General features: G+C 37.4%; 1 protein-coding gene across 2 annotated transcripts; it reads right to left on the bottom strand.

Annotated features, from left to right (window-relative positions):
- Positions 1 to 1,382: 1,382 nt before the first annotated feature.
- Positions 1,383 to 21,226, bottom strand: LOC142171508 (sterol 3-beta-glucosyltransferase UGT80A2-like). 2 transcript variants are annotated; one of them, XM_075233976.1, is made up of 14 exons: positions 20,856 to 21,226; positions 13,747 to 13,934; positions 9,737 to 9,976; positions 8,340 to 8,451; positions 7,448 to 7,618; positions 6,044 to 6,107; positions 5,852 to 5,909; positions 5,513 to 5,690; positions 5,142 to 5,272; positions 3,403 to 3,505; positions 3,147 to 3,223; positions 2,644 to 2,691; positions 2,415 to 2,564; positions 1,383 to 1,850 (listed from the first exon to the last, which is right to left on the bottom strand). In XM_075233976.1, exons 1-14 carry the CDS (start codon positions 21,034 to 21,036, stop codon positions 1,683 to 1,685), a joined length of 1,869 nt encoding a protein of 622 aa, XP_075090077.1. In that variant the 5' UTR covers positions 21,037 to 21,226; the 3' UTR covers positions 1,383 to 1,682. The 2 variants fall into 2 exon arrangements, with proteins under 2 accessions (XP_075090077.1, XP_075090078.1); XM_075233977.1 differs by having other exon boundaries at positions 13,747 to 14,011; positions 20,856 to 20,994.
- Positions 21,227 to 26,279: the final 5,053 nt, after the last annotated feature.

The following is a 26,279-nucleotide window of genomic DNA, read 5'->3' on the forward strand; positions in this document are numbered from 1 at the left end:
TCGAGGTTCGGTTTTAGTATTTCGGTTTTTAAAAATCATTTTTTTTTAAAATATGGGTTCTATTGCCGAAAGACCCCTATCTTTGAAAATATGTTAAATGACACAACTAAAGCTAATCAGATAACAATTAGTCAACTTCTTGTTATATTTTCTGAAACAACTTCCAGTCACTAACTTTTAAAAAGTTTAAGTGATTGTTTCACATCAAATCACTTTAAAAGAAGGGTATCTAAACAATCCAACTAAGAAATCTTTTAGGGAGAAGCTAAGAGTTTCTTTTACCAATGATCTGATAGATTTAGATTTTTCTATCTTCATTAGTGTTTTCTCGACAGATTTGTTTCTCACCATAAAAGGGATATATCCTTCTTAGCCCTCGTTCCTGTGTTAGTTGCCTTGTCAGTCATCTTGTTAGCTAAAAGAAAAAAGAAGATAAGGAAACTCATGAAGCTCTTCTCAGTTTCTAGCTTCAGTTTATTTTGTGACGTTACAGATTCTCTTCCAATTGGCCATGTTTGACAGCACCACACAGGATAAAATACAGCAGTTAGAACGGTCACAAAACAGAGATGAATTAACAGACCACTAGGACAATGCAAAACTAGTTAAAGTACAAAAGATGGCATCACTTGTTAATAGTGAAGTAAAATGTCTCATTGAATAACAGAATAATTAGGAATCTAATGTACAGTAACAAATTGGATGAAGGATAACACCACATAAATGGATGTGGCACATATTGTTACACTAGCACCGAAAAATAAAATCGGAAATAACCGCACCAAACCGCAAGAGAACCGAATCATACCGAAAATACTTTGGTTCGGTTTTGGTTATTAAAATCGCAAACAGAAAACCGAACCGTGAAATTTCGAAAAAAAAGTGAATTTTTTGAAAATGATATTTGAAAATTAAAGTTGTGTTTGGATATTAATACAATTTCGAGTTGTTTTTGAATTTTTCTGAGTGATTTAAGGTGAAAATTTCGAAAAATAACTTTTTTGAGTTTTTCAAATCTTCGAAATTCAAAAGTGAAATTTAAAATTTTCTTAGTCAACACTGATTTCCAAAAAAAAAAAATCCGGAAAAAAGAAAAAATAAAATTGTGGCCAAGCGGCCCTTAGTTATCTATCATATGACACCTACAAACGGGCATCATAAAAAAAGCTCAGATATATTCTCTCATTTTATACTTCGTGTGCTGCTTGTACATTATATCGAAAGTGGTCAGAAGTATTTTCTGTCTTGTCAGATTTTCCGAGCATTTCTACCACGTTCATCCTGTTAATGTACTGCCAGTTTAAGTAATAAAAACAAAATTTTTACACTTGTTAAGAATGAACAGAGAATATATATCTTGTAGTACAAGGACAACAAAAAAATGACTGAGGATGAATTCAAGGATATTTTGGAACTGTCATTACAACCAGATTCTTCTTTGATGAAATATTACAATTGGTATCATTTTGGGGAAATCGATGTGCACATAAATTCATGGAACAATGTAATGATTACAACAATTACGGCTCAATGCATGGAACAGGTTGTAATTTCCTTCTGTCAGAAAAGCACCAGTGGCAATATGTATAAATAATAGGAGTACATAATTACACAAGAATGGAATACAATAGTTTACTAGTGAAGAATGCACAAAAACCGGAGCACATCTTTACCATTCAGATTTAGGAAAAACCAAAGCAACTTTTTATTGAAAAAACACTTGATCGTTTAGGCAATTGCTCAGGCTCAAGTTTTTTACGCGGTAGATGCTTAAAGAAGGCTTTTACTGCTCCAGTGACTCCGTCTTCGTTCTCCATAGCTTTGGCTAGCTCAACCGCTTGCTCCTTCACCTGTGCACCATCTCACCAGTTCATATCAAAAACATTTCAAACTTACCTTAAATATTCGAAATATTTCACAAACGAACGAAATAAGAGGATATTGTTGCACTCAAAGGGGTGGCCTATCATCAATTATGTGGATGAAAACCATGGAAGACTATGGTTGAAATCCCAACAGAGACAAAAATGGAAAGTGATTTCTTTCCATCTGTCTAAACCTAAGTGGGTAGGGTTACTCGGTACCGGTGCTGGTGGGAGGTGGCAGGTACCTGGTGGAATAGTCGAGATGCATGCAAGCTGAACTGGAGAGCAATTAATAATAATAATAATAGTTCAACCGAGAGAACACGTGATATCTCTCTGAATTGGTAACCACAAACAAAAGTTTCAAGTGACTTGCTATCCGGAGAATATTGTAAAGACTTGAGCAGGCACTTAGCACATAATTTTATCAACAACAACAACCACCCACTAAAATCTCACAAGTGAGGTCTGGGTAGGGTGGAGTGTGCGCAAACATAACTTTATCAAATTACAGTAAAGAATATGTGCTGAACCTTTTAGTAAAATTACCTTCGGATCAAGCATGAATTTGATTGCATCAACCAGCTTATCAAGTGAAAATTCATCGACTGGTATGGGTGGAGGCCCTACACCTCTGGCATGCACCCTTTCCCCCCAAAATGGCTGGTCACCAAAAAAAGGGACAACAGTTGTTGGACACTGCAATCCAATAAAGATGATACGTTATAGATAGCCCGAATAGATAGCAGCGGGGAAATAAGGAAGTTAGAAATGCTACCGCGGCTTTAAGACCAGCAGCAGTTGTTCCAGCACCCCCGTGGTGCACCTGAAAGGAAGTATAAGATTTGTTCATATTGCTATTTATACAAATACCAAGCTTGGAGTAATTTAGTCAATCAATCAGCTAGCGCTCAATCCCAAACTAGTTTGGGTTGGCTAATGAATCACATATATTCGCTCTGCTCAATTCGTTCCTTTTCGTTCCAGGACAAGATAATTAAAGGTTTTCTAAAAGTAGAGCTCCCTAAAGTCCTGAATCAAATCAGTTGTCAGTCTCCAGCTTGCATTCTGCCGGCCCACCAACCATTAACTTCTCTTCCAATGTTTCCTTAAGCCACCTTTATCTTATTATTATGGTATAGCTTAAAGAAGAAAGATAAAATGTAATGGATATCTTAAAGAATGATATATTATTATGGTATAGCTTAAAGAAGAAAGATAAAATGTAATGGATATCTTAAAGAATGAAGAAACAAAAAAGCAAGGTTAGTAAAGACTCACCACTGCAGCACACTGCAAGAAAAGCCAATCATGGGGACAGTTATCGAGCAAATACACAAAATCTTTTGGTTCTGCCACTGGAGCCACAAAGAAAAGCAGGTAAATAAGCTAATGAATACCCTCTCTAAGAGATAATCTACAAATACACAAGTACAATAGCAAAAATAACGGGTTATTCTCGTAAGCGGAATAAAGTAAATGCAGAAGAAAACTTCTCGTAAGCGGAATAAAGTAAATGCAGAAGAAAACTTCTTACTGTTTCCGAGGCCACCCCAGCCTTTATTAATGACTCCCCTTTGTCCAGTGATTTCGAGTGCTTTAACAATTGTTTCGGTCATCTTCTCTGGCTCTTGAACAGGCTGAGATAGGAGAAATAAGTTAAATTAGAAGATAGATATTATTTTCAAGAAAAAAATAAAGCTGAAGTCAGGGTATTAAACAATAATTTGATTTGTAGCACGAGTTTAGCGTGAAGGATATTTAGCATTATTTGAATTGTACTTTAAAACGCCTAGAACCTAGTTTGTATAGCAGAGCCTTTCCTAGCGAGCCTGCATTTTATGCGTCTCTTAATATGCACTTAATGTGGAGATAAGGGTCTGAAAGGAATAATAGTTTGTCGAACACAGTTCATAATATACATAGATAACCACTAACTACCGGAATCCAACTGCAAAGGTACAACAAGAAGAAATCACCACAGCCCCTTTTTCAAAGCTTCCTCAGCAGAACCAAAGAAGGGACAGATGGTTACATACGGAGAGATTTCTTGCTTTTCCTTTTTCTTTTGGCATAATACATCCGAACCCCCCTAAACTTGGCAACCGTTTATTCAGTGCACAACTGAACTATTTTTAGTCCTGATTACCCCCTGAACTTGGCAGTTTGACAGCTTCGATCCCTAGACTGCTGACATGGCAAATAGCTAGAATACACTCTATTTTAGGCGTGTGGGAATGAAGAAAAATCAACAAATCAGCTTCTAAGTGGAGTATTTTCCAACCGTTATTGCCACGTAGTCATATACAATGATTTATTTGTTCCAGTTTTGCATTTCATCTTGCTTCTTCTTCATATACAATGCATATTTTTACCCCAACTTTGTATTTCTTTTTATTTCTTCTTTAGATACAATAACTACTTGTTGTAACTGCGTATTTCTTCTTTTTGCCAAATATGTAAAAGCTTGGCTGGAACTCTATTGTTTTTAGCCAAATAAAAGAGGTTTTGGCCAAAATAATGGAGTTCCAACTGTGCATTTCTTTTTATTCTTCTATAGATGTAATGACTATTTTTTTCCAACTGTGTATTTCTTCTTTTTGGGGCCAAATAGGAACTCAGTATTTTTAGCCAAAATTTTTTTTATCCAAAATAGTGGAGCTTCAATTGTGTATTTCTTCTTTGGATGCAATGACTATACATTCTGTGTATTTTTTAATTTTTTGGGGCCAAATCTGTAAAAAGATTTTGCTAGAGCTCTATTATTTTTTGGTGAAATAAAAAAGTTCTATCCAATATAATTGAATTATATTGGTGTATTTTATTTTATTTCTTTCTTTAAATGCATCAACAATTTGTTTCAACTGCATATTTTTTTTAAGGCCAAATCTATTGGAGTACAAAATTGGCTGAAACTCCATTACTCTTAGCTAAAAAAGATTAGCCTAAATAATGGAGTTTCAGCCAAGTTTCTTAACAAATTTGGCCTGAAAAAGATGATCCAAAAGGTTAACAAATTTTAAAAAGTAATAAAATATATTTTATTATAAAAAAACGCCACATGGAAAAAAAAATCGATGTGGCAGAGCGTTTGTCTCATCCACATCAGGTGAGATTGGTTACAGGGTCGAGGTTATCGAAATGCCAAGTTCGGGGGGGTGGGGGTGGGGGTGGGGGGGAGTATTCTGTATTTTCTTTTTGTTGGATCGAAGGGAGAGAAGAAGGGAATAGATAGAGAGAAAAATTATAAAGAAAGTAAACGTCCAAGAAACTCACAAGACTACCAAACCCAATGTATATGGGCTTCGGACCAGCTTTAAGCCAGTTTACAAGTACTTCTGGAGGTTCATAACCCGATGCAAGATCAAGGAAGCAAAATCCCACCACATCAATCTTGGGTCCCCAATCTGCAAAAGTCAGACAGTATAAAGCTAGAGTGACAACTTAATAAACAGTAATGGCATCTCATAGGATCAGAATATGAAAAAGATACAACATGATGCACTACGAACTATTAGGCTCTCATAGGAGTAATGGAATATAAAAGGGATTTTATACAAAGTTTGCACTATATCAGATAAACAAGTTAAAGCTGAGAAAGATAAAGGAGTTCTTATATCAGGTAAAAAGAAATCTGAAGAATGAACCTTTTGGTTTAGGAACAAGGTGAGGACTCCAAATATATCCGTGTGGGATATCCGACTCAGAGCCTTGTGAACCACTTAAATATGTGACTGGTCGAAGTTTCAGTTTTTTCTTCCTAACATCATTTATCATGTCGCGTATTCCTAGCCAAATCAAGGAGTCAACAATCTGATATGATAGCTGCACAGTTCGTAAAAGAAAAAACGTGAACAGAAACCAACCATTTTATTTTTTGTGGGAAGGGTGGGAAGGGAGATAGAAAAAAAGTACAGTACATCATTGCAACATTAAAAAACACGGAAAGACAAGATACGAACGGTAGATGCCGAAATCCAACTTACCCTATATCCAGCTGGTTGCTTTACACGGGACAAAGGATGAGGAAATTCACTAGTTGGCCTGTACAAAAGATAAAATACATTTGATGATAAATTAAGGCCCAGATCTAACTTGTCAACAGGATATCTAAATGGAAATGAATAGAATGAAAAACTAAGTAGCTTCCTAAGCCTCCATTACCCAAGCAAACTTACGTCCATGGCATTGTGAAAAATATATGAATCGGGATTTTCAATGCTTCTGCAACATGTGTATGCCCTGAAATGGGATTCAATGTTAGTAGGACATACTACTCTAATAACTCTAACATATGTATACACCCAAAATGTTTGACTAGCACAACAGCTTTGGCATGCCCCCAACAGAGTTGAAAGGAGGTCCATAAGCCATGCCGTACAACAAATTTTTGAAAACTGTGTGAATCATCAATAGAATATTTGATTCACTTGGACCTGCATTATCTAGGACAAGTGGAAATGGTCTTTTATGAACCAATAAAACTAAGCCAAGCATGCATAATACATCTTGTACATCCAGATAGAGAGTTGGAACATGTTATATCGTTGCCTCAAATGTCAAACTCCACTAAAGATTCAATTGTATTAGCTGTAACCCACACAAAACCACCGATCAGATCAAATTCTATGCCTTATAACAGCAAGAACTAAAATGTTTGCAGGTCAATCATGTGTAGTCACCACTCCACAACTGCACTTCTAACCCAATGAACAAGAGTTTAACTACTACTTGCATCCACAAAAGATACTCCTAATCGAGAAGATATTTTCACAGATCAGAAGTAATGGCATAATAAATGTAAGACCCATCTTCCAAATTTAAATGGAAATATACATATTGAATATACACTCGTGGGTCATCAACATTAACGCTTGAATGCATTTGTTGGATTAACATGTAACTACTACTTTTATGCATTAAAATGTCAACTTCATGAGCACTAATCCAACATAAATATTTGAAAAGAAACACCATGGTTATCCAAAAAAGAAAGATAATTTGAAAAGAATCTCCAAGTTAGCAATAAATTTTTTCATTATATGCTAATAAGTGTTAGAATCAATAAATTCTCAGAGACAGTTTCTTTTCGGTGATTACAGACTCTCTGATCCCTTGCCAAATCTAGTACATGTGAATTGTTCTCCACTAAACTGAAGAAGCAAAAATTGAGAAATATTATAGAATTTTCCCCCGTGTGCTGCAAAGAAAAGGACACACTTCAAGCTTGACACACACATGGAAAGTTTTCCCTACTATGTCTAAGGTAATATAATTTACTCTGTCCAAGCATTACTCACTTTACTTGCCCTTGCCAATAAGAGAAGGAGCTTAGTATATGCTTTGGGATTGTACCTGAAATATTTATTCTAACTGCTGGAGTAAGATCCTTCTTTTTTCAATTTATAATACTACTAATTCAGCCTTTAAAAATAACTTGAAGCATATCACTCAATAAAAATATCAGCATATAGGAATAGGAGAGTTTGACTATAATGAAAACAGGAAATAAGGGGCAAGCCAATACATAAACAAGGAAATGAATAAAATAGTATAGAAGATGCATAAACTACTAATCTTACCGTATGCTGGGGGGTTAGCTATAATTGCGTCTGCTTTGAAGGGAATCCCTGTATCCATATCAGGTTCTTTGCAGGGTGAGAGTAGAGAGTATATAATATCCTTCAACTGAGCTCTTTGAGTAGGAATCTCTGAAGGTCCGGAAGGTAAAAATCCTTTGTTTTTAACCATGTCTGTATATGCAAGAGGAAGAAAATTGTAATTGTCTAGTTGACTTACATATTTAATGACTTGCAAGAATGACCGGATGCATCCACCAGATACACACTGCAAGATATACCAGATACACCAGATGCAACTATGAATTTTGTCTTTCAAATGATATGTAGGAAAATACACATCATATATAATACTAATCCTCAAATTCATGCCCAAGAGAATTCACGAAAAGAAAATTCGCACACAAGGCAAACCATGGCATATAATGCAGTTGTTTAGTTTAGTGAAAATAAAGTGCAATTCCCACAGAGCATACTTGTAGTGGATTTAAGAAAAAGCTTACGTGCATCTAAGTAATGCAATGCAAGACACTTATTTCAATTAGAGAAAATAAGAACTTGAGTGCATCTAACCAGTGCAAGAAGCTTATTACTGAATTATTATTTTATTTTATTTTGTGCTTATTCCTGAAGTCTCCCATGTGACTGTTTAAAATCAAGGTTCTCGACAAGCATGTAAACCAAGAAAAAGCTGGTTCTCTGCCATTTATTCCAGCTTTAGCAGAGTTACATAAGTGTATGATGAATGGACTACTGGATCTCACAATGTATTATTTTAAAAGTAGTAAACATCCATCACAAATGAACAGCAATTGCGCAAAGTTCAAGCGAGACAGGAGAACCACAATAGATTGCCAAATCAGTTTCAGAACAAGCGGGAAATTTAGGAACATACATCCAGCCAAAATTTTTGGATCACCCCCAAGGGGATAGAATTCCAATCCAGCAGTCAAGACAAACTCTTTGAAATTTGCATGCGTCGCCAACCTCACTCGATGGCCAAAATCCTGCATCGACAGTTCTGTCAATAAACTAGTAACGACCATGGCATACTTTTCCAACTATGACAAGGAATGACAAATTATTAAAAGTTCTTTTTGACGGAAGTTCACAATGCATCACATAAAGTTCAACTTCTACAACAAAATTAGGGTCACGCAAGAGGCATCGAGGGAACAATTACTCTCCTAATCTATGAACTATTTAAAAAGTCAAACAGAATTAGATTAAGATCTCAGAAACACAGGATTCGCCCATAAAAGAAAGTTTACAAAATTTTGTCTAACCAGTGACAGCTCAAAAAGTCAAACGGCAGTTACAAGTTTCAAATGGTAGCAGCCCTTGTAACTTATAACAGAAACAATTTTCAATTACTAAATAAAATCTGCTAGATCCAGAATTACAAACTGAAGTTATGAGCCAACATGTCCTATCAGCAGAAAAACAATGCTATATCAATATGCGGAAGACCTTATATGATACATAATTGAAGCGGTACAACAAAGGATAGCGTCTGGGCTTTAAGAATCATTTCAAATTCTATTTAGTGAAGGAGATGAGCAAAGAGAAAGAGGTAGGGTTAGGCCTCAAATTGGGAACCACTAACATGTATTCTTGTTTAGTGGCGTCTCCAGGCTTGACCATGTCCTAATTTAATTGAGAAATGGACTAGAGGCATGGCGAGTTTCTGTACAAACTCATGCAATAAGGTGTTAGGTCCATATTTGAAAGGAAAGGCAGTTACAGGCTAGTTTAGAGAGCCATTTTCAACAAAAACAGCTTCCCAGAAAGCAAAACAATTAAACAAAAATTGAGCATTACCAACCATAAAAATCAGGTCCTAGATAACCTCAGGAAACTCTTCGGATAACCTTTTCTTGGATTTGGAATGGGTTGAGAGGGTATTTGGATGTTCAATGTCAATAACAATCACTCAGAGGGCTGGACTTTTATAAACTAAGAAATGTGAGATAACTAGCACTGCAGCCAAAAGAACAAAAAGTTTGCAATTTTCTTAGATTTGCACCTTTTTTTTTGGGGGTGGGGGGTGGGGGTGGGGGGAACGGGCTAGCATGGCAGCCAAAGGGAAAAAGGTGGGAAACCGGAAAGAGAAAAGGTAGCATGTCCCTTTCCATTGTAGAATTCAGTACATAGAGAAAGATACACACCTAGCAGAGCTGAAATCTGTTTCGCCAAATTAACATGCAAAGAGCACATACATATGTATCTACAATCTAGTGACATCCCTAACTCGTACATATACAATCTGTTTGCCAAATGATGTCCAAGTACCTGCAGACGCTTTCCAATTGCAATAAAAGGCTGCACATCACCACGTGTTCCAACAATAAGAATTACAATCTGTATAGGTGGAATATATTGAAGTTCTGTTGCATCAAGAGGTTCATCCTCAACTGCGCTATGCACACTTTCAGATCCAGTTCCAAGCACTCTGGGTTCAACATCACCCGGAATTTCAAATTCTACAGTACCATCATCTTTGACAGTAGCTATTCTCTTCAACAATTTGAGCTGCAGCATTTTAAGTGGTTAACACACATCTCATGCAGTAGATGAATATATGTCCAGCCTTACGGACATAATAAAATCCAGTAAAAATAAACAGCAAATGACAGAATATAGACAAACAAAATTATATGATGTTGCCATAAATTTTAAAAAAATAAGATAATAATGAAGACATTCCATATTACCTTTAAGATATCGTCAGATGTATAAATGAAAAAACTATCATATACACACAACAAAAAAGAAAGCAATAGTCATGCTTTCACGAACACTATTTGGCCTGGTTGACCAAAGCGTGATATTTAGGAAAGTTGCTTTGCTAAAAAAAAAAAATATTGCTAGATTCTTTATCAAGTAACGCACTTCACATTATCACTTGCAAATGGTGTGTTTACTTGAGAATCCAAACTACTCATTCATAAAAGAAAGCTATAACTATATGTCCTGAGCTTAAGCTGCCAATGTTCTCCTGCAGCCAAGGAACATCGGGTACGGTTCTACTCTTCTTTCCTTCTTTAGGCCTCTAATTATTAATGTAGGCATCATTAAAACCTCCATTCCCATATTTCTCCACGGTAAAATTCACTCACTGTTCTTCCTTTCTTTAGGCCTCTAGTAACCTCTTCAGAAAACATGCTTCCAGTCTAATCGCACTACTATATATAGATTAATGTAGGCATCGCTAAGACCTCCATTCCATATTTGACTTATAACAGCCTGCAAAGAGCCAAGTGCAGACAGTAAGGAAAAAGGAAAGAAAAACCTAATTTAGAATCTGCAATAGAGAAATCGAAACCCAATGCAAACTATGAGTCAAAGGGCGAAGATTGAGCCTTGCTTGTTTTGCAATTGGGTAAGACGTTCTTTGTATGGCAAGACTGATTTTGTGATCTGTTTTGACACTATTGACAGAAGCTCACCCCTAAAGTTCTATTTAGGAGAATAGCCCCATCCACACGAATGAGAATCATGGCTAGCCAGTATATAAGGCTTAGCAAAACCTGAATGCAAGTGAAGTTTATATGTGGCTAGCCAGTATATATGTGTCACTTTTAACGCTACAGAATCTTAGGGATAACTACTTTAATTTAGTGGCCCTCTAGTCTTCCTACTTAGTAGTTTATATGATCTTCTCTCTCAATTCATATAGGCAAAAGCTCTACCTACGACAGCACGCTCAAAGCAAATCATCAACTCAGTTTGCAATAAAGTTTTTGCGATAGTTTGCCTTAAGAAATCAATGCCAATCATTTGCTCATCGATGCATGCCTACTATTTCTCAAGCTTTCATTTTGTATATTATGTAAAGGATCTCAAAAGTAATTAGATGCTAGTTCTGCTCTTCACATATCTCGCCAAGTTGAAAGAAAATGCAGTTCTTTTCCGTAGCAGCACATTCCATGAACTGGACCTCACTCTATAGACCTCATCATTCATTTCATAGTCAGTGCTTCATATTATTAGTATGATTAATCAGTTTGCTGGAAGACAATAACATTATTTGATTGTATCTTCACATTTGCCAATACACACTTCTAAACCAAATTTCTGAAGTCATCACCTACCCAAATTGGCAACCACAAGGTCTCCTTATCTCTTTTAAACTTTTTCCAGCCTTTGGCTGTGATATTTTCTTTTTTTTAAAAACGGTTGTGTCCGGACCAGCTTGTGCGCACCTCGACTAATTCCATTAGGTACCTTCTACCTCCTACCAGCACAAGTACCGGATAACTCTGTCCATTAAGGCTTAAACACATGGGAAGAAATAATTTGAAATATATATGACTGAGAATTTGCGACACCCCTGCTTTTTCCTGTGACTTTGGCCCTTATATTCCATAGGGATGTAGTTGCTTAGCCCCAAAAAATTTAGCTCAATTGGCTAAGGTTGAGGGACTTGTCGTCTTAGGTAATAGGTTCGAGCCTTGTGCCAAGCGAACTAACTCTTGTATTTAGGTGGATAAGGATAGAGGGGGACCCATCATCCCCGAATTTCAAAGGTTGCCGTTGGCCCAACAGATTTCTCCGTCATAAAAAAATAAAGGATGTAGGGGCTCACTTTAAGTTGTCTCAAGAGTTCTTTTGCTATGGCTTCCAAAGATTAAGTTGGATCATTCTTGGCAAGAGAAAAGCTTTATTGATAATTAGATATAGGCCATAGCACAAAATAGAGGCCAAGTAAGAGAAAGTAAAGAAGGTCTCTCCTTCCAAGCTTCTGCCCCTTGGTTCACCGGCTGCCTTTCCATAAGTAACACTAATTTTTCTAAACTCCCCAAGTAAACCAAACTCTGGGGATACTTCTCCTCTTTTTTCTTTCCTGTGCACTTATTAACCAATCTTATTCCAGTGGCTAGAAAAAAATACATAATTGACATGTGTGTCAATGGTTCAAACCCTTTATTAAGGGGGAAAAGGGTCCAATGGACACATATCAAGGAGCAATGTAAATTTCAAATTCAGCTTTATTGTATATCTAACGAAATACCAGCTAACTTGGGATTGGTTGTGTTCTTTGATGTACTAATCTTTTTTTTTTTAATCTGAAATACGAATACTATATTTTTTTCTATTTTAGGAAATAGTAACGAGGATGTTGAGATGGATGAGTGGGTGTACCAGGAGAGATAATAGTAGGAATGAAGCCATTCGGGACAAAGTGGGAGTGGCCTCCGTGGAGGACAAGATGCGGGAGTCGAGGCTGAGATGGTTCGGGCACGTAAAGAGGAGAAGCATTGATGCTCTTGTTAGGAGGTGTGAGAGGTTGACCATGGCGGGTTTGAGAAGAGGTCGAGGTAGGCCAAAGAAGTACTAGGGAGAGGTGATTAGGCAGGATATGGCGCGACTTCAGCTTACTGAGGACATGACCCTTGATAGGAGGGTGTGGAGGTCGAGGATTAGGGTAGAAGATTAGTAGGTAGTTGAAAGTTTTCCCTTTTCTTACCGGTAGTTTTAGTATCACTCATGTTCCTTCATATTCTTAGATCTATATTACGGCATGTGGTATAGTTCGCTTCAGGTACGGTATTCCCTGTTGTTATTATCTTGCACTACTTATCCCCCCCCCCCTTCCTTTTCCTTCTTTTCCCCTCATTCTTCTTCTTTCTCCTCTTCTTCTTCTTACTCCTCACTCTTTCTGAGTTGAGGGTCTATTGGAAACAACCTTTTTTTACCTTCACTAGGTAGGGGTAAGGTTTGTGTAGTACACACTACCCTCCCAAGACCTCACTTGTGTGAATATACTGAGTTTTTTGTTGTTGTTGCTGTAGTAATGTATTTCGGGGGTTGGACTAAAGTGTAAAGTATGTATACTCAAATAATGGAATCTCTTAAAGCATATCTAATTCTTCTCACACTACTCAAATGGCATTGGCATGTTTTTCTCGGAGGAAAGACAGATTTTTGAACTTCGTCATTGGGTAAAGTCTGTCTCCTGACAAATGATTCTACCATTTTGCAGTTAAGCAATGCCAGCTCTGTCGCAAGCAACTGAATAGGATGGAGATTGACATGTTTCCTGCCAATATTTCAGGAGTATGCTACAGTTGAATGTTTTGCAAAAAGCCGTATTCTGGACTATAGACATGTCTTGGCAATCATATCGTTTAATAAAAGGTTAAAAGTAAGTGGAAAAGAATGCAGGTTATGTTCAACAGAAAGGATAGCAGAGAAGAAGGATGAATACAAGAGTTCAAAAGAATTATGACATGATATATTAATCATAGAAGAAAAAATTTAAACTTGAAGTGACATGATGAGATCATTTTGCGCTATACCTTCTGTTGTTCAGAAATTTTATTATCAAATATTTTTGCTGCCGCTTGAGCAAATCCGCTACTATGTGTTGGTGTCTCAGTTTTTGATCTCTCCAACTTAAGATGATGCGAAGGTGATTGTGGCTTCTCAGAAGTCAAAATCTCTGGAGGCAACGTATTTACTCTTGTAAGTTCCATCGCAGGGGTCCCTAGCATATTAAATTGCAGGCTTGCGGTCAGCTTCAGATGGTCCATTTCAAAAAGCTTCGGAAGCCACAGTAATCAACTGCATTTCCAGTTGCACAACTCATAAACAGTCATTTTCTAATTGTTATGCATGACAGATAAGCCCTGTTCATTCCTCTTTTATCTTGAAAGTTGTCGACAATCATGTTTTTATATTTCTTTACTATAGAACTATAATTTGGTATAGCAATAACTGGTCAGAACTATACGAGGGAAATATCATCTTTTTTTCAGGCAAGGAAATGTTGCTTTTTCCAAATTTAAATTAAAAAAAAACAAGGCATGTCATTTTTTTAAAAGTAAAAAATCGAAGGATAAACATTGACTCTTGGACTTTAATAACAATAGGCAAGAGAAAGCCTATTCCTATAAATGTTCATCTATTTTGTCCATGAGAAGGAAGAAAAAACTTTCGACAGATATAGGCAACACACCTTTGAATTGAGCCGCAAAAAAAAAGTTAAAGGGCTAAGCATAAAAAGGATATGGAAGCTCATACATGATTATAAGGATAAAAATCTGAATTAGCATCCAGCTTGCTTGCTTTAAAACACAAAGCTAAATTAGAGCCGGCAGGACACCACGTTTGAATTGAGCCGCAAAAAAAAATTATAAGCGCTAAGCATAAAAAGGATATGGAAGCTTTTTTTTGATAAGGTAAGATTTTATTAAAAGGTACCAAGATGGTAAAAAATTACAAACATCCAAACTAATACAACAAAGCAACTACATTCCTCCTAGCTCCTCTAGAAAATTCATATATTGTTCCATATTTTCCATTACATGTCTTTTACACCAGAAATACAAGTTTAATAAGCATCTGTTTTTAATCCTGGATACATGCTGCCTTTCCCCTTCAAAGCAAATCCTGTTTCTTTCCAACCATATTGTCCAGAACACACACAGAGGAATTGTTCTCCATACTATCTATTGACTCTTTGCCACTTTTTGTTGTTGCCATGTCTCCAACAAACTCTTTACACTGGAAGGCATTGCCCACTTGACATCATATATATTTAGGAAGAGCTCCTAGCACTGCTTTGCCACTTTGCAATGGATGATTAGATGGTTGACTGTTTCTGCCTCTCCTTCACACATGTAACACCGATCAGATAGAGCAAAACCTCTCTTCTGCAAGTTCTCCTGAGTTAGAAAAGCTTCCTTTGCTGCAATCCAACCAAAACAGGCTACTTTAATAGGTGCTTTTGACTTCCATATTGCTTTCCACGGCCAATTTAACTGATAAAGCCCTTGTTGTTTTTGTAACAAGCTATAACAACTGCTGACTGTGAAAATACCATCATTACTTGCTGCCCATATTAATGAGGCTCTCCTGTTTTCCTCCAATCTAACATTATCCAATAACTGCATCAATTGGGAAAATTCATCAACTTCCCAGTCATTGAGGCCTCTCCTGAAGATTAGCTGCCAGCCAGTGCTTGAATAGAAGTCTGACACTCTTCCGTTTTTGTTAATTGAGTTGTTAATAAACCAGGAAACTTTGATCTAAGACTTCCATTTTCCAACCACATATCAGACCAAAACAGGGTATTATTACCATTTCCAAGTTTCAGTTTCACAAACTGACTATATTCATTCCAAAGATTACTAATTGTGCTCCAAACTCCCCCTTTTGAAGAAGATTGAATTGATCGAGGAGCCCACATGTCCTTCATGCCATACTTGGCATCTATCACCTTTTTCCATAATCTATTCCCATCATAATTATATCTCCACAGCCATTTAAATAAAAGACTTTTGTTATGCATCTTTAGATTCCTCACTCCTAATCCCCCTCCTTTCTTTTCTTTCATCACCTCCTGCCATTTGACCAAGTGAAATTTCTTGTTATCATTATTACCTTCCCACAAAAATTTATTCCTCATAGTATTCAAGTTTTTCTCCACTGATGTTGGCATTTTAAAGAGAGACATTAGATAAGTAGGTATACCATTCATCACACTATTGACCAGTGTAAGCCTACCACCAAGAGATAAATATTGTCTTTTCCGTGACACCAGTTTACTGCTACATCTATCGAAGACCCCCTGCCACATCTTTGCATCATTCTTTTTTGCTCCAAGTGGTAGACCCAGATAGGTGGATGGTAGCTGCTCCACTTTACAACCCAAAACATCTGCCAGATCATCAATACAACGCTCGGCATTAATACTAAACACATTACTCTTTGCCAAGTTCACTTTCAATCCTGAGACAGCTTCAAAAGCTAGTAGTACTCCTCTGAGGTGTAAGAGTTGCTCTTTTTCAGCTTCACATAATATCAATGTATCATCAGCATAGAGTATGTGTGAGACATACAGTTCTCCCCTCTCACTTTTTCTAATTTTCAATCCTCTAATCCACCCTAACTTTTCTGCTTTTAAAAGCATTCTGCTAAAGATTTTCATCACCAGCAAAAATAAATAGGGGATATTGGATCCCCTTGTCTTAGCCCCCTCTGAGAATTAAAGTATCCATGTGGACTCCCATTAATTAAAACTGAGAAGCTAACTGAGGATATACTGAATTTTATCCACCCAATCCATCTTTCCCCAAAATTCATATGTTTCATCAGATTCAACAGCCATGACCAATTTACATGATCATAAGCCTTTTCCACATCAAGTTTGCAGGCCACCCCTTTAATCTTCCTCTTGAATAGATATTCAAGACACTCATTAGCTACCATAGCAGCATCAATAATTTGCCTTCCTTTTATAAAGGCATTCTGATTATCTGATATCAATTTTCCTATCATCGTGTTTAATTTTTCAGCCATCAACTTTGCAATTATTTTATACACACTCCCCAACAAGCTGATGGGTCTAAAATCTTTCACTTCCACTGCCCCCTTTTTCTTAGGAATAAGAGCAATGAAAGTTGAGTTTAGGCTCTTAGTGAATGTACTCTCCTGATAAAACCACTCCACTGCTCTCCAGACATCTTCCCTAACTATGTTCCAACAATTTTGAAAAAAGAACATGTTGAAACCATCTTGCCCAGGTGCTTTATCCCCCTTAAATAACTTGACAACTTTTTCCACCTCCTCCACAGTAAATGGTCTCTGTATCCATTCTTTTTCATCCTCTGAGAGTTTTTCTAGCTCTTCATCTGACCACAAAGGTCTCCAATTCTCTGATTCAGAGAACAGTTTCTCATAGAAGTTAAAAATATAATCTTTGATAAGCTTTTCATCTTCCACCAGTTTCCCCTCTATCATCATTTTATTGATAGTATTAAACCTCTTGTGTGCATTTGCCTGTTTGTGAAAGAACTTGGTATTTCTGTCACCTTTTTCAACCCATAAACATCTAGATTTTTGTCTCCAGCTAATCTCCTCTTCAATAGCAATTTCCTCCGGTTCTTTAATGATAGAAATTCTATCATGCTCATTAATCTGATTGTATGCTCTTTCTTGGTCCAGTCTCTCCAACCTGGACATAGCCTTAGATTTCATTTCCTCCAAGTTACCAAAAACTTCTTTATTCCACTTCTTCAAATCATTCTTTAGCAATTTCAATTTTCTTGCTAGAATCACATCAGGGCTCCCCTGAATGCAATATGAATTCCACCATTTATCCACAAGTACATTAAAATCCTTATGCTCACACCACATGTTTTCAAATTTAAAATAGCCTTTCCCTTTGCTCCATTCCCCGCACTCCAGTATAATAGGGCAATGATCTGATGTAACTCTAGGCAGTGCTCTTTGTTTTATGAATTTGAATTGATCATCCCAACTCTCTGAGATTAGAAATCTATCAATTCTCGATGCACATTGATTACTATTACCTCTGAACCATGTAAAAGTGCCTCCATGAAGTGGTAAATCCTGAATTGTTCTACTAAACTCTTTCATTGCTCTTGTATTCCTAGCCCTTCCCATCTTTTCATCTTCAAATCTGACAACATTGAAATCTCCTCCTATAACCCATGGCATAGACACTAATCCAGAAACTGCTCCCATCTCTTTCCATAAAATCCTTCTTGTTTTCCTATCACAGGGTCCATAGACCCCAGTGAATGCACATTGAAAATCAGTATTTTCTTCCTTCAAAAATACAGTAATTGAATGTTGCCCTATGTGTTTATCTGAACAACTCCATCTTCTTTTATCCCAGTAAACTAGGATACCACCACTTCTACCTTGTGCCCCCAATTCCACCCAATCAGTCTACTTCGAACCTCCGATCTGCCTGATACATGGCTGATCCACTTGCTTCATTTTAGTTTCTGATAGGCATACTATGTCTGTATTATACTTTCTCTGAAGAAGATCCACCATCCGCCTTTTCTCCGTGTTATTTATCCCTCTAACATTCCAACAAATAATCTTTAACTTCATCGAGAAATTAATAAGACCTTCTTACCCTTGTTTCTCCCAACAACATCATTATTACTAGACTCTCCCTTAAACCTCATACATGATTATAAGGATAAAAATCTGAATTAGCGTTCAGCGTGCGACCTCATGATTCTCCACCCACTTCATTGACCACTAGGCTAAACCCTTAGGTGCTTGGCTATAAATCATCTCATTAAGGGAAAATGAGAATTTTAAAGTTAAATTATTTCTAAATAGAGGGAGGTACCTTTTTTTAGGGGACAAGCTTAAAAGGAAAATGTGTCACATAAATTGGGATAGGGGAAGTAATTACTTTATCTTAATATCCCCATTTTTTACCATTACTCAAAGGGGTCGAATCATAACAAAAGACAATATAAGAATGTTCTAGTAGCTCAAAGGGGCCGAATAAGAGGTGTCATTGCGGACTTGCTGCCAATTATTTCATGGCATGGACTCCTTTAAATGCTGGGAGTAGTTTTTTCAAGTGCCCGAAGCATGAGGTAAGTAAATTTTTTGATGGGTTTTTTTAATTATTCCGATTTGTTTGTAAATTTGTTTTATTTATTTTTGGTTTTTAGGATGAAAAATATTCCTATTGGGAATGGCAAGATGAAGAGCTTCCTCCTAGAGTTTCAAATCTCATATGCAGTTTAAAGAAGGAAAATGAAGCTCTAATCCGTGAAAGATTTGCTCTCCAAAGGAAAATTTGATCTTGAGAATGTTATGATGCTCGTCGATCATGGAGGAATAGAAGCCTTGGAATTGGAAAGAAATGTTCTAATGAAGAAAATGACCGATTTAGAGTACTCAGTTGTGCTTGATGCTAAATTTCAGAAGAAGATGTGGATTTTCATGTGTGGGATATTGGGATGTTTTGTTATGTTCTTTGGATCAGTGGGAAATGATATGTAATGTTAGTGTTATTGTGGCTTAATTGTTGTCTTTTATTATGTAACGAAGCATTATGTTTTTGTACAAGGATTTAATGAAGTCATTGTCGTTCATTTGTTGTGTTTATGACTGAGTTTATTTGCTATGATAATTAGTTTGATGTTGTCAAATAGGTGTCTAAGCAAACTGATATGGAGTTGTGAAGTGTTTGAGAAATGACTATTATAACTGGCTCATATATGCCCCTGTACAATTCGAACTAGGTCTAACTTGCCCTCACATATATCCCACGTGGCTTTATGAGTCTCACGTTAGTGATGGAGGGCATATACGAGCCCATTTGTTGACGGCAAGGGCAGAATAGATACCAACTTTTAACGGAGGGCTAGCCTGTCCTATTTCATATAGTAAAGGGCCATTTTAGGCCCTTTTCCGATTTTTTAATTTTCTCTTCATTCCATATTCATTGTTTATCATTTTTTCTACAAAGAAACTTTTTAATTCATAATGTTTTGTAAAAACTTTAAGGGTATTTTAGTCTTTTTAACAAAAGAACAACTTATCAGTACTTTTCTACCAAACATATCAACTGTTTATTATCAGTTTCAGCACGTCTATCCAAACACGTAAATGCTTATTTTAAAAATCAGTTTCAGCACTTAAAAATGCTTTTCAGCACTTCAAGCTTATCAGCTATTTATAATCAGCTAATCCAAACGGGCTCTAACATGACCTATTGGAACACACTTGATATAAAAGCCAATTTCTTTTTATCAGATATAGAAAGATAAAGGAGCATGTGGAACTCTTACAATCTCTAATTAAATTGTTGTGTTCTTATTATGGGCAATTTTGGTACTTTGCGTATTATTAGCTTAGGTATCAAAAGATATTATTTGTTTGTTTCTCAAACTTCGTGTCTACTCAAACACATGCATAAAAACGGGAAAGGAAAGAGAAAGCATTTCATATGTTGTTTGTCTGTTTACATATTCGGCTAATAAAATGCAACAAAATAGCTTCCACAATGACAAGTCGTAATATATACTACTCCCCTCATTCCTTTTTCTCGTGCAGTATGCATTTTGCACACTTCCTAAAAGTATTAATTAAGTGTAATTAATTAAAAAAATAAGAGTGGAAAAAATAATTAATTCTCTCTTGATTTGCTAATGTGGACAAGTAAAAAAAATGCGTTCGCATATAGATAAATTTTTGCATCTAGGTTTTTGTGCTTCGCGATCACGAATTCTTAGTATAATGAAGGAATAAAAAGGAACGGAGGAAGTAGTATTAATTTCCAATTACATTAATTCACTATTGACAGAATACCTGGGGAATAGCAGAATTGGTTAGAAAGATTTCATTCATATAGCTGTTTGTTTGTATACTGATTCGGCTACTAAAGTATTAATTAAGTGTTTATTTTACTAAATTACCTTTATTAAGGTTATAATTAAGGATACAAGTGGAAAAAATAATTAATTCTCTCTTGATACGCTATAATTAAAAGAGATTTAATTTATAGTATAATGGATGAGTAAAAAGAAATGGGGTAGTATAAATTTCCAATTATGTATGTTAATTCTACTATTGACATAATCCCTGAGAAATAGCAGAATTGCGTGACAGACAGATTACAAACCTGAAGAGTCAGTAATGCCAACTGAATCACCAACTGACTCTCTATTGTCCACGTCAGCACCTTCACCACCAGTTTTACTGCCATTTTCATCACTAACGTCCTTCTCAACGGTCACGGAAACTTCGCCGGAACTAGAAGAAGAAGAGCTCGGCCGATCAAATTTCGATGACGATTCCGCCATTGGTAGATTCTCGAAACTTCTCAAAAGCTGTCGAATTTTTGTATAAGTCTGTTGAAACACAAAGAGTATATAGAGGAAGTGATGATGAATTTGCTGAAATGAGAGGGTTTTAGAGAGAGAGAGAATGAGAAGAAGAGGAGAGAGAAAGGGGACCACGTTCAGATGAGTGGAGAAAGGGTCTGAAATTGATTGTGCTGGAATTTAGCAACAACAAAAATTAAAAGAAAAAAGGACAAAGAAATTGTGCTGGAGGACAACCAAGCTCAACAGACTGAAAAACGTGTCATGGATTGAAATAATTTGAAATAATATTAAATGTATGCTATTTACAGTTGTAGAGTGATAAAAAAATATTTAACCAGATTCAAGATTGAGTCAGAAATAATGTTTTAAAAGATTGGAGGGGCGAAATGTTGTACTTAATTAGAAAATTTGACGCATAATTTACGTTAGTAACTGTTACGCGAGCTTCGAGCGCTAAGGGTTAGATGCGTTTAGGCGCTTGAGACATAAGTCTCACTAGAACTAAAACTTACGCATCTAAATATTATCCCGCCTGGAGCAAACCCCAAGGCGAGTTCTAAGAAAGCCAAAAAAAAAAATCTTTGGTAACAGATGCATGTTGAATACATGTTGCGGAAAATTAAAATGCATATATTAAAAACTTTAAGAGAGACTCTGGCCACTTGTATAATTATTCAACCTTTCTCTAAAATGGATCCATCTTCATCCCTGCGCAGGACCCAATTTCATTAACATTACTGAAACCCCCGGATCCGCCTGATATTACCGTATCACCAATGGAAGTTGAAACGATACCAAAGAAGAACTCAAAGAAGTCTTAGCGGAAAAATATTTGACAAAATCAAGTGTCTATCACCCCATTTATCACCAGACAGAGGCATCGTTAGAAATGTCGTTGCAAGAGGAAAATACTGAACCAATTATCCTAAGCGAAGACCAAAAGTTAAGAATCTACCATCCATGGAGGTTCTTAGTGATCATTAAAGTATTGGACGAAAACTCTCACACCACATCCTAAAGAACAAATTACAACAGCTTTGGATCCCAAGTGAGCAGTTAACCCTCATAGACCTGGGATGGGATTTTTTTCAGCATCAAATTCGTGAAGGAGGAGAATATGACAAAAGCATTACACAGAGGAGATGATTCGTTATGGGCCACTTCCTCTCTGTCAGGGACTGGAAGCCAAATTTTGTTCCGGCAAACTCAAATATCCAAGCAACAAATATACAGATTAGGCTACCACAACTACCTACTGAGTTCTACGACAAGGAAATCCTAGAACATGTAAGGATGGAGATAGATAAACTGTTGAAGATAGACACGTGCACATATGCTACCCTTAGAGGCAGATATGCACGGATCTGCATCCAAGTGCCTATTGAGGTACCACTGCGAACATCTTGGAAATTGAAAACCACAGACAACCAATCGAGTATGAAGGTGAGGGAATATTTTGCAAGGGGGTGTGAGAGAATCGGTCACCTATCCAAGAAATGCCCACTACATGCATCATTAGGGACTGAGGAAAAACTGAAAATGCCAATGGCGTGTCCCTGTGCACAAGAAGGCAAAGACTAGAAAACGGTAGAATTCCCAAGGAGTACAAGGCAAAAGGGGAAGGCAACAGAGCCCCAAAAGCATAGGCAAATGGGAGCAATGGGCAGTGGAACGTAAAACGGATCTTTCACATCGGATTCAGGTAAGTTCACCGTCCTGGGAAACTATGGGGAAGGGGAACGTAGGGCTGCAAATCTGACTAGCCCAACGAGACTAATACAATTCTGATGGGCCACCCCAGTTTAGTACACATTTGGCTAGTCAGCAAAGGCTAATCCGACCCAAGAACCACTAAAATGGGCCACTGATAAGCAGCCCACATTTAGGGTACGTGCCTCAGCCCAGACCTAACAACGAACACACGCAGCACGCACGCCCTTTGAACACGCACACACTCTCTACCTGACATACCTCCCAAGGGCAAATAAGCTCACCTACAACGGGTAAGTATAACATACCTGATTCTACTCCAAAATTGGTACCAACCATTCCCATTAAAAGTCGGTTGGTGGGGGACAGGACTGAGGCAAAATCCTTAGGGTATACTACCAATATTGGCAAAGGAGACAGAGAATTAACCTCTCTGAGTGAGTTGTTTCTCACTCAAACTCCTACGCCCTTATCTCCCCATCATCATCATCATTTCTTCTCGGATGACTTAACAGTCGTCGTCGCCTCCCAAATATCTCAAATGATGGTAGATTTAGTTTATAGAAACCAACTGAAGAAAGGGAGGACTTAAAAGGCATTTGTGGCATGTCTACTGGAGCTAACCAACTTTCTGACCCATCCCCAAATGATAAACAACCCAAACAGCCTGCATGTCAATGCCCAAATGCATAACCAAGAAGGGGAACCACTGCCCCTCCTTGTGAAGTTTGCACCTCTACCACCAGACCATTTCCTAACCTCATAGATGGAAATGGCTATTCAGGGAACAACCTTTCTACTAACCTTCACAATAGGGTCAATGCCCATCACAGTGGTCATGCATAACCTCTACTACTTGGCCAAAGTTGTCACGGCATACCTCAATCATGCAATGATGAACTTCGGGCACCAATTATGGCTAGCAACCCTGATACAAGCCCAACTAGCACTGAACCAACAAATAATGTCGACCAATCAAATGAGTGTACTCATGGACCAGATAAGCCATACCCTCCCCTTATTTCTACTAATCTCACTATGGGAGGAAATTTCCAGCCCATCCATCTCTCCATGGACACCAGCATGGACTATGACCCAACCATCAATGGCAACACAAATGGTATGGTCAGGAAAAGTCCACTAACACCTACAAGCTTCCAACACAGAGCTGAAGGAACTGATAGCAAAGCCGGGGGTCCCCAAAACAAAGGCAATGCTCCTGCAACAGTAGGAACTAATAGTGTTCACAAGGCCCGGGGGAGAAATGCTTATCGCATTATGCCCAAAGAGCATGGTAATGTGCGGTGTAAATCTAAGGCTAGCCTTAAAACAAAGCTTAGGAGACTCAGCTGTAAAGCTAAGCCCAGTAATGGCCCAGGAAATCAACCAGGACAGTCATGTGCAGGAGAACTAGGAAGGTCCACTGGTGAAAGAGAAGGCCAAATGCCTTAAGAGTAAGTTACCCACCCACTCCAAGCTGTTAATGAATTTCATCATCTGGAATGGTAGGGGGAAATAGTGGGGAGTTTAGGAGGCACTGTGTTGAGATAGTTAAGCTGCACAAACCTGCAATGCTTGTCCTTCTGGAAACTAGGATGGCTAAGCATAAGCACCTCATTCGGGAATTGGGCTTCTCAGGCCAAATCCAAAACCCAGTTGTGAGTTTGTCAGGAGGAGACATTGTCATCATGTGGAAGGATGACATCTTGAAAACTGATGAGGTCTCTACCACCCCTTAAGGCATCAATCTTATGGTCAAGGTAACATCATCTTCTAACCCTTGGATTTTTACTACTGTTTATGCTAGTAACGCCTATGCAAATAGGAGAAACCTTTGACGGCAACTTAGAGCAATACCTGAGAACTATAATGGGAGCTGGCTAGTAGGTGGGGACTTCAATGAAGTCTTGAGAGCTAGAGACAAGCAAGGGAAAAATTGCATCTCTTCTCCAAGAGCCAACCTATTCTGGCAGTGTATCAACCACTATAAATTAATTGATCTAGGTTTCAAAGGCAGCAAGTATACTTGGACTAACATGAGTTATCGAAATAGAAGTCAATTAATCCCACAGAGACTAGATAGATGCCTTGCTAATGATAATTGGATCCAGAAATACCCATCTAGTACAATTAGTTACCTCCCTAGAACTCATTTTGATCATTGTCCCATGTTGGTCAACTTGTGGCACAACCCAAACAATACCTTAACAAAACCTTTTAGGTTTGAGCCCATGTGATGCAGTCACCCCTCTCTCAATGTTGTTTAACAGGCTTATGAAGGTAGTTGTAGCCTCCAGGAGGGAATCTCCAAATTTCAATCTCAAGTCACTACTTCGAATAGAATACTTTTTGGCAACATCTTCCACAAAAAAAAAATATTCTGGCTACGCTAGGAGGCATCCAAAAGTCTAGAGCCTACCCCTTTAGCTCCTTTCTCCAAAACCTAGAGGCCCGGCTCTCAGAAGAATACCCATCTATTATTAGAAGTAAAGAGAAATTCAGGAGGACCAAATCCAGGATCAATTGGCTTATGGAAGATGATGCAAATACTAGATTCTTTCATACCTCCACTCTCAATAGGAGAAGAAGTAATATGACCACATCCCTTCAGGATGAGACATAGAATTGGATCGAGGATCAAAAAAAAATTAATGATGCCATATACCAGTTCTATTCATCCATCTACACCACTGACCATCATTCATCACCCACAAGCTGGCAGAGCACACCCTACAACACACACACTCTTTCACATAGGAAGCAGACTAACCTGAAAGCCCCATTAAGGAATAGTGAGATCAAGAATGCCATGTTTGCCTTCAAACCTACGAAAGCTCCTGGCCCTGATGGCCTACACCCACTGTTCTACCAAAAATATTGGAATGTCCTATAGGTAAGGTAATCAACTTTTGAAATCAGGTCTTTCATACTCTTGAAATGAATATTGCTATCAACACAACCTACCTATGCATGATACCTAAATATGCAAAGGCTACAATCCTAAAGAACTTTATGCCAATAGGCCGACGTAATACAATGTACAAGTTGATTACCAAAATCATTGTCAACATAATCAAGCATGTTCTTCCTTCTATTATAGGTCATTGCCAAGCTAGTTTCCTGTCCAACAGAAGGGCCAATGATAATAATATTATTGTACAAGAATACATCAGTCATTTTAATAAAATAAAAGGAAAAAATGCCAACATGATCCTCAAAATTGATCTGGAAAAGACTTTTGATAGATTGGAGTGGTCTTTCATCAGGGACACATTGGTGTCCTTTGGTTTCCCTGATAACATTACTAAATTGATCCTATCTTGCATAACCTCTAACTCTATTTCTGTCTTGGTTAATGAGGGAAGGATGATTTCTTCTACCCTAGTAGGGGGCATTAGACATGGATACTCTATGTCTCCCTACATCTTCATTATGTGTATAGAGAGGATCTTTAGAAGTATTAAAGCCCAACTGCAGACTGGTAGTTGCTACCCCATTAAAATTAGTCC

Source organism: Nicotiana tabacum, chromosome 17, assembly GCF_000715075.1.
Source record: "Nicotiana tabacum cultivar K326 chromosome 17, ASM71507v2, whole genome shotgun sequence".
Lineage (NCBI taxonomy): Eukaryota > Viridiplantae > Streptophyta > Magnoliopsida > Solanales > Solanaceae > Nicotiana > Nicotiana tabacum.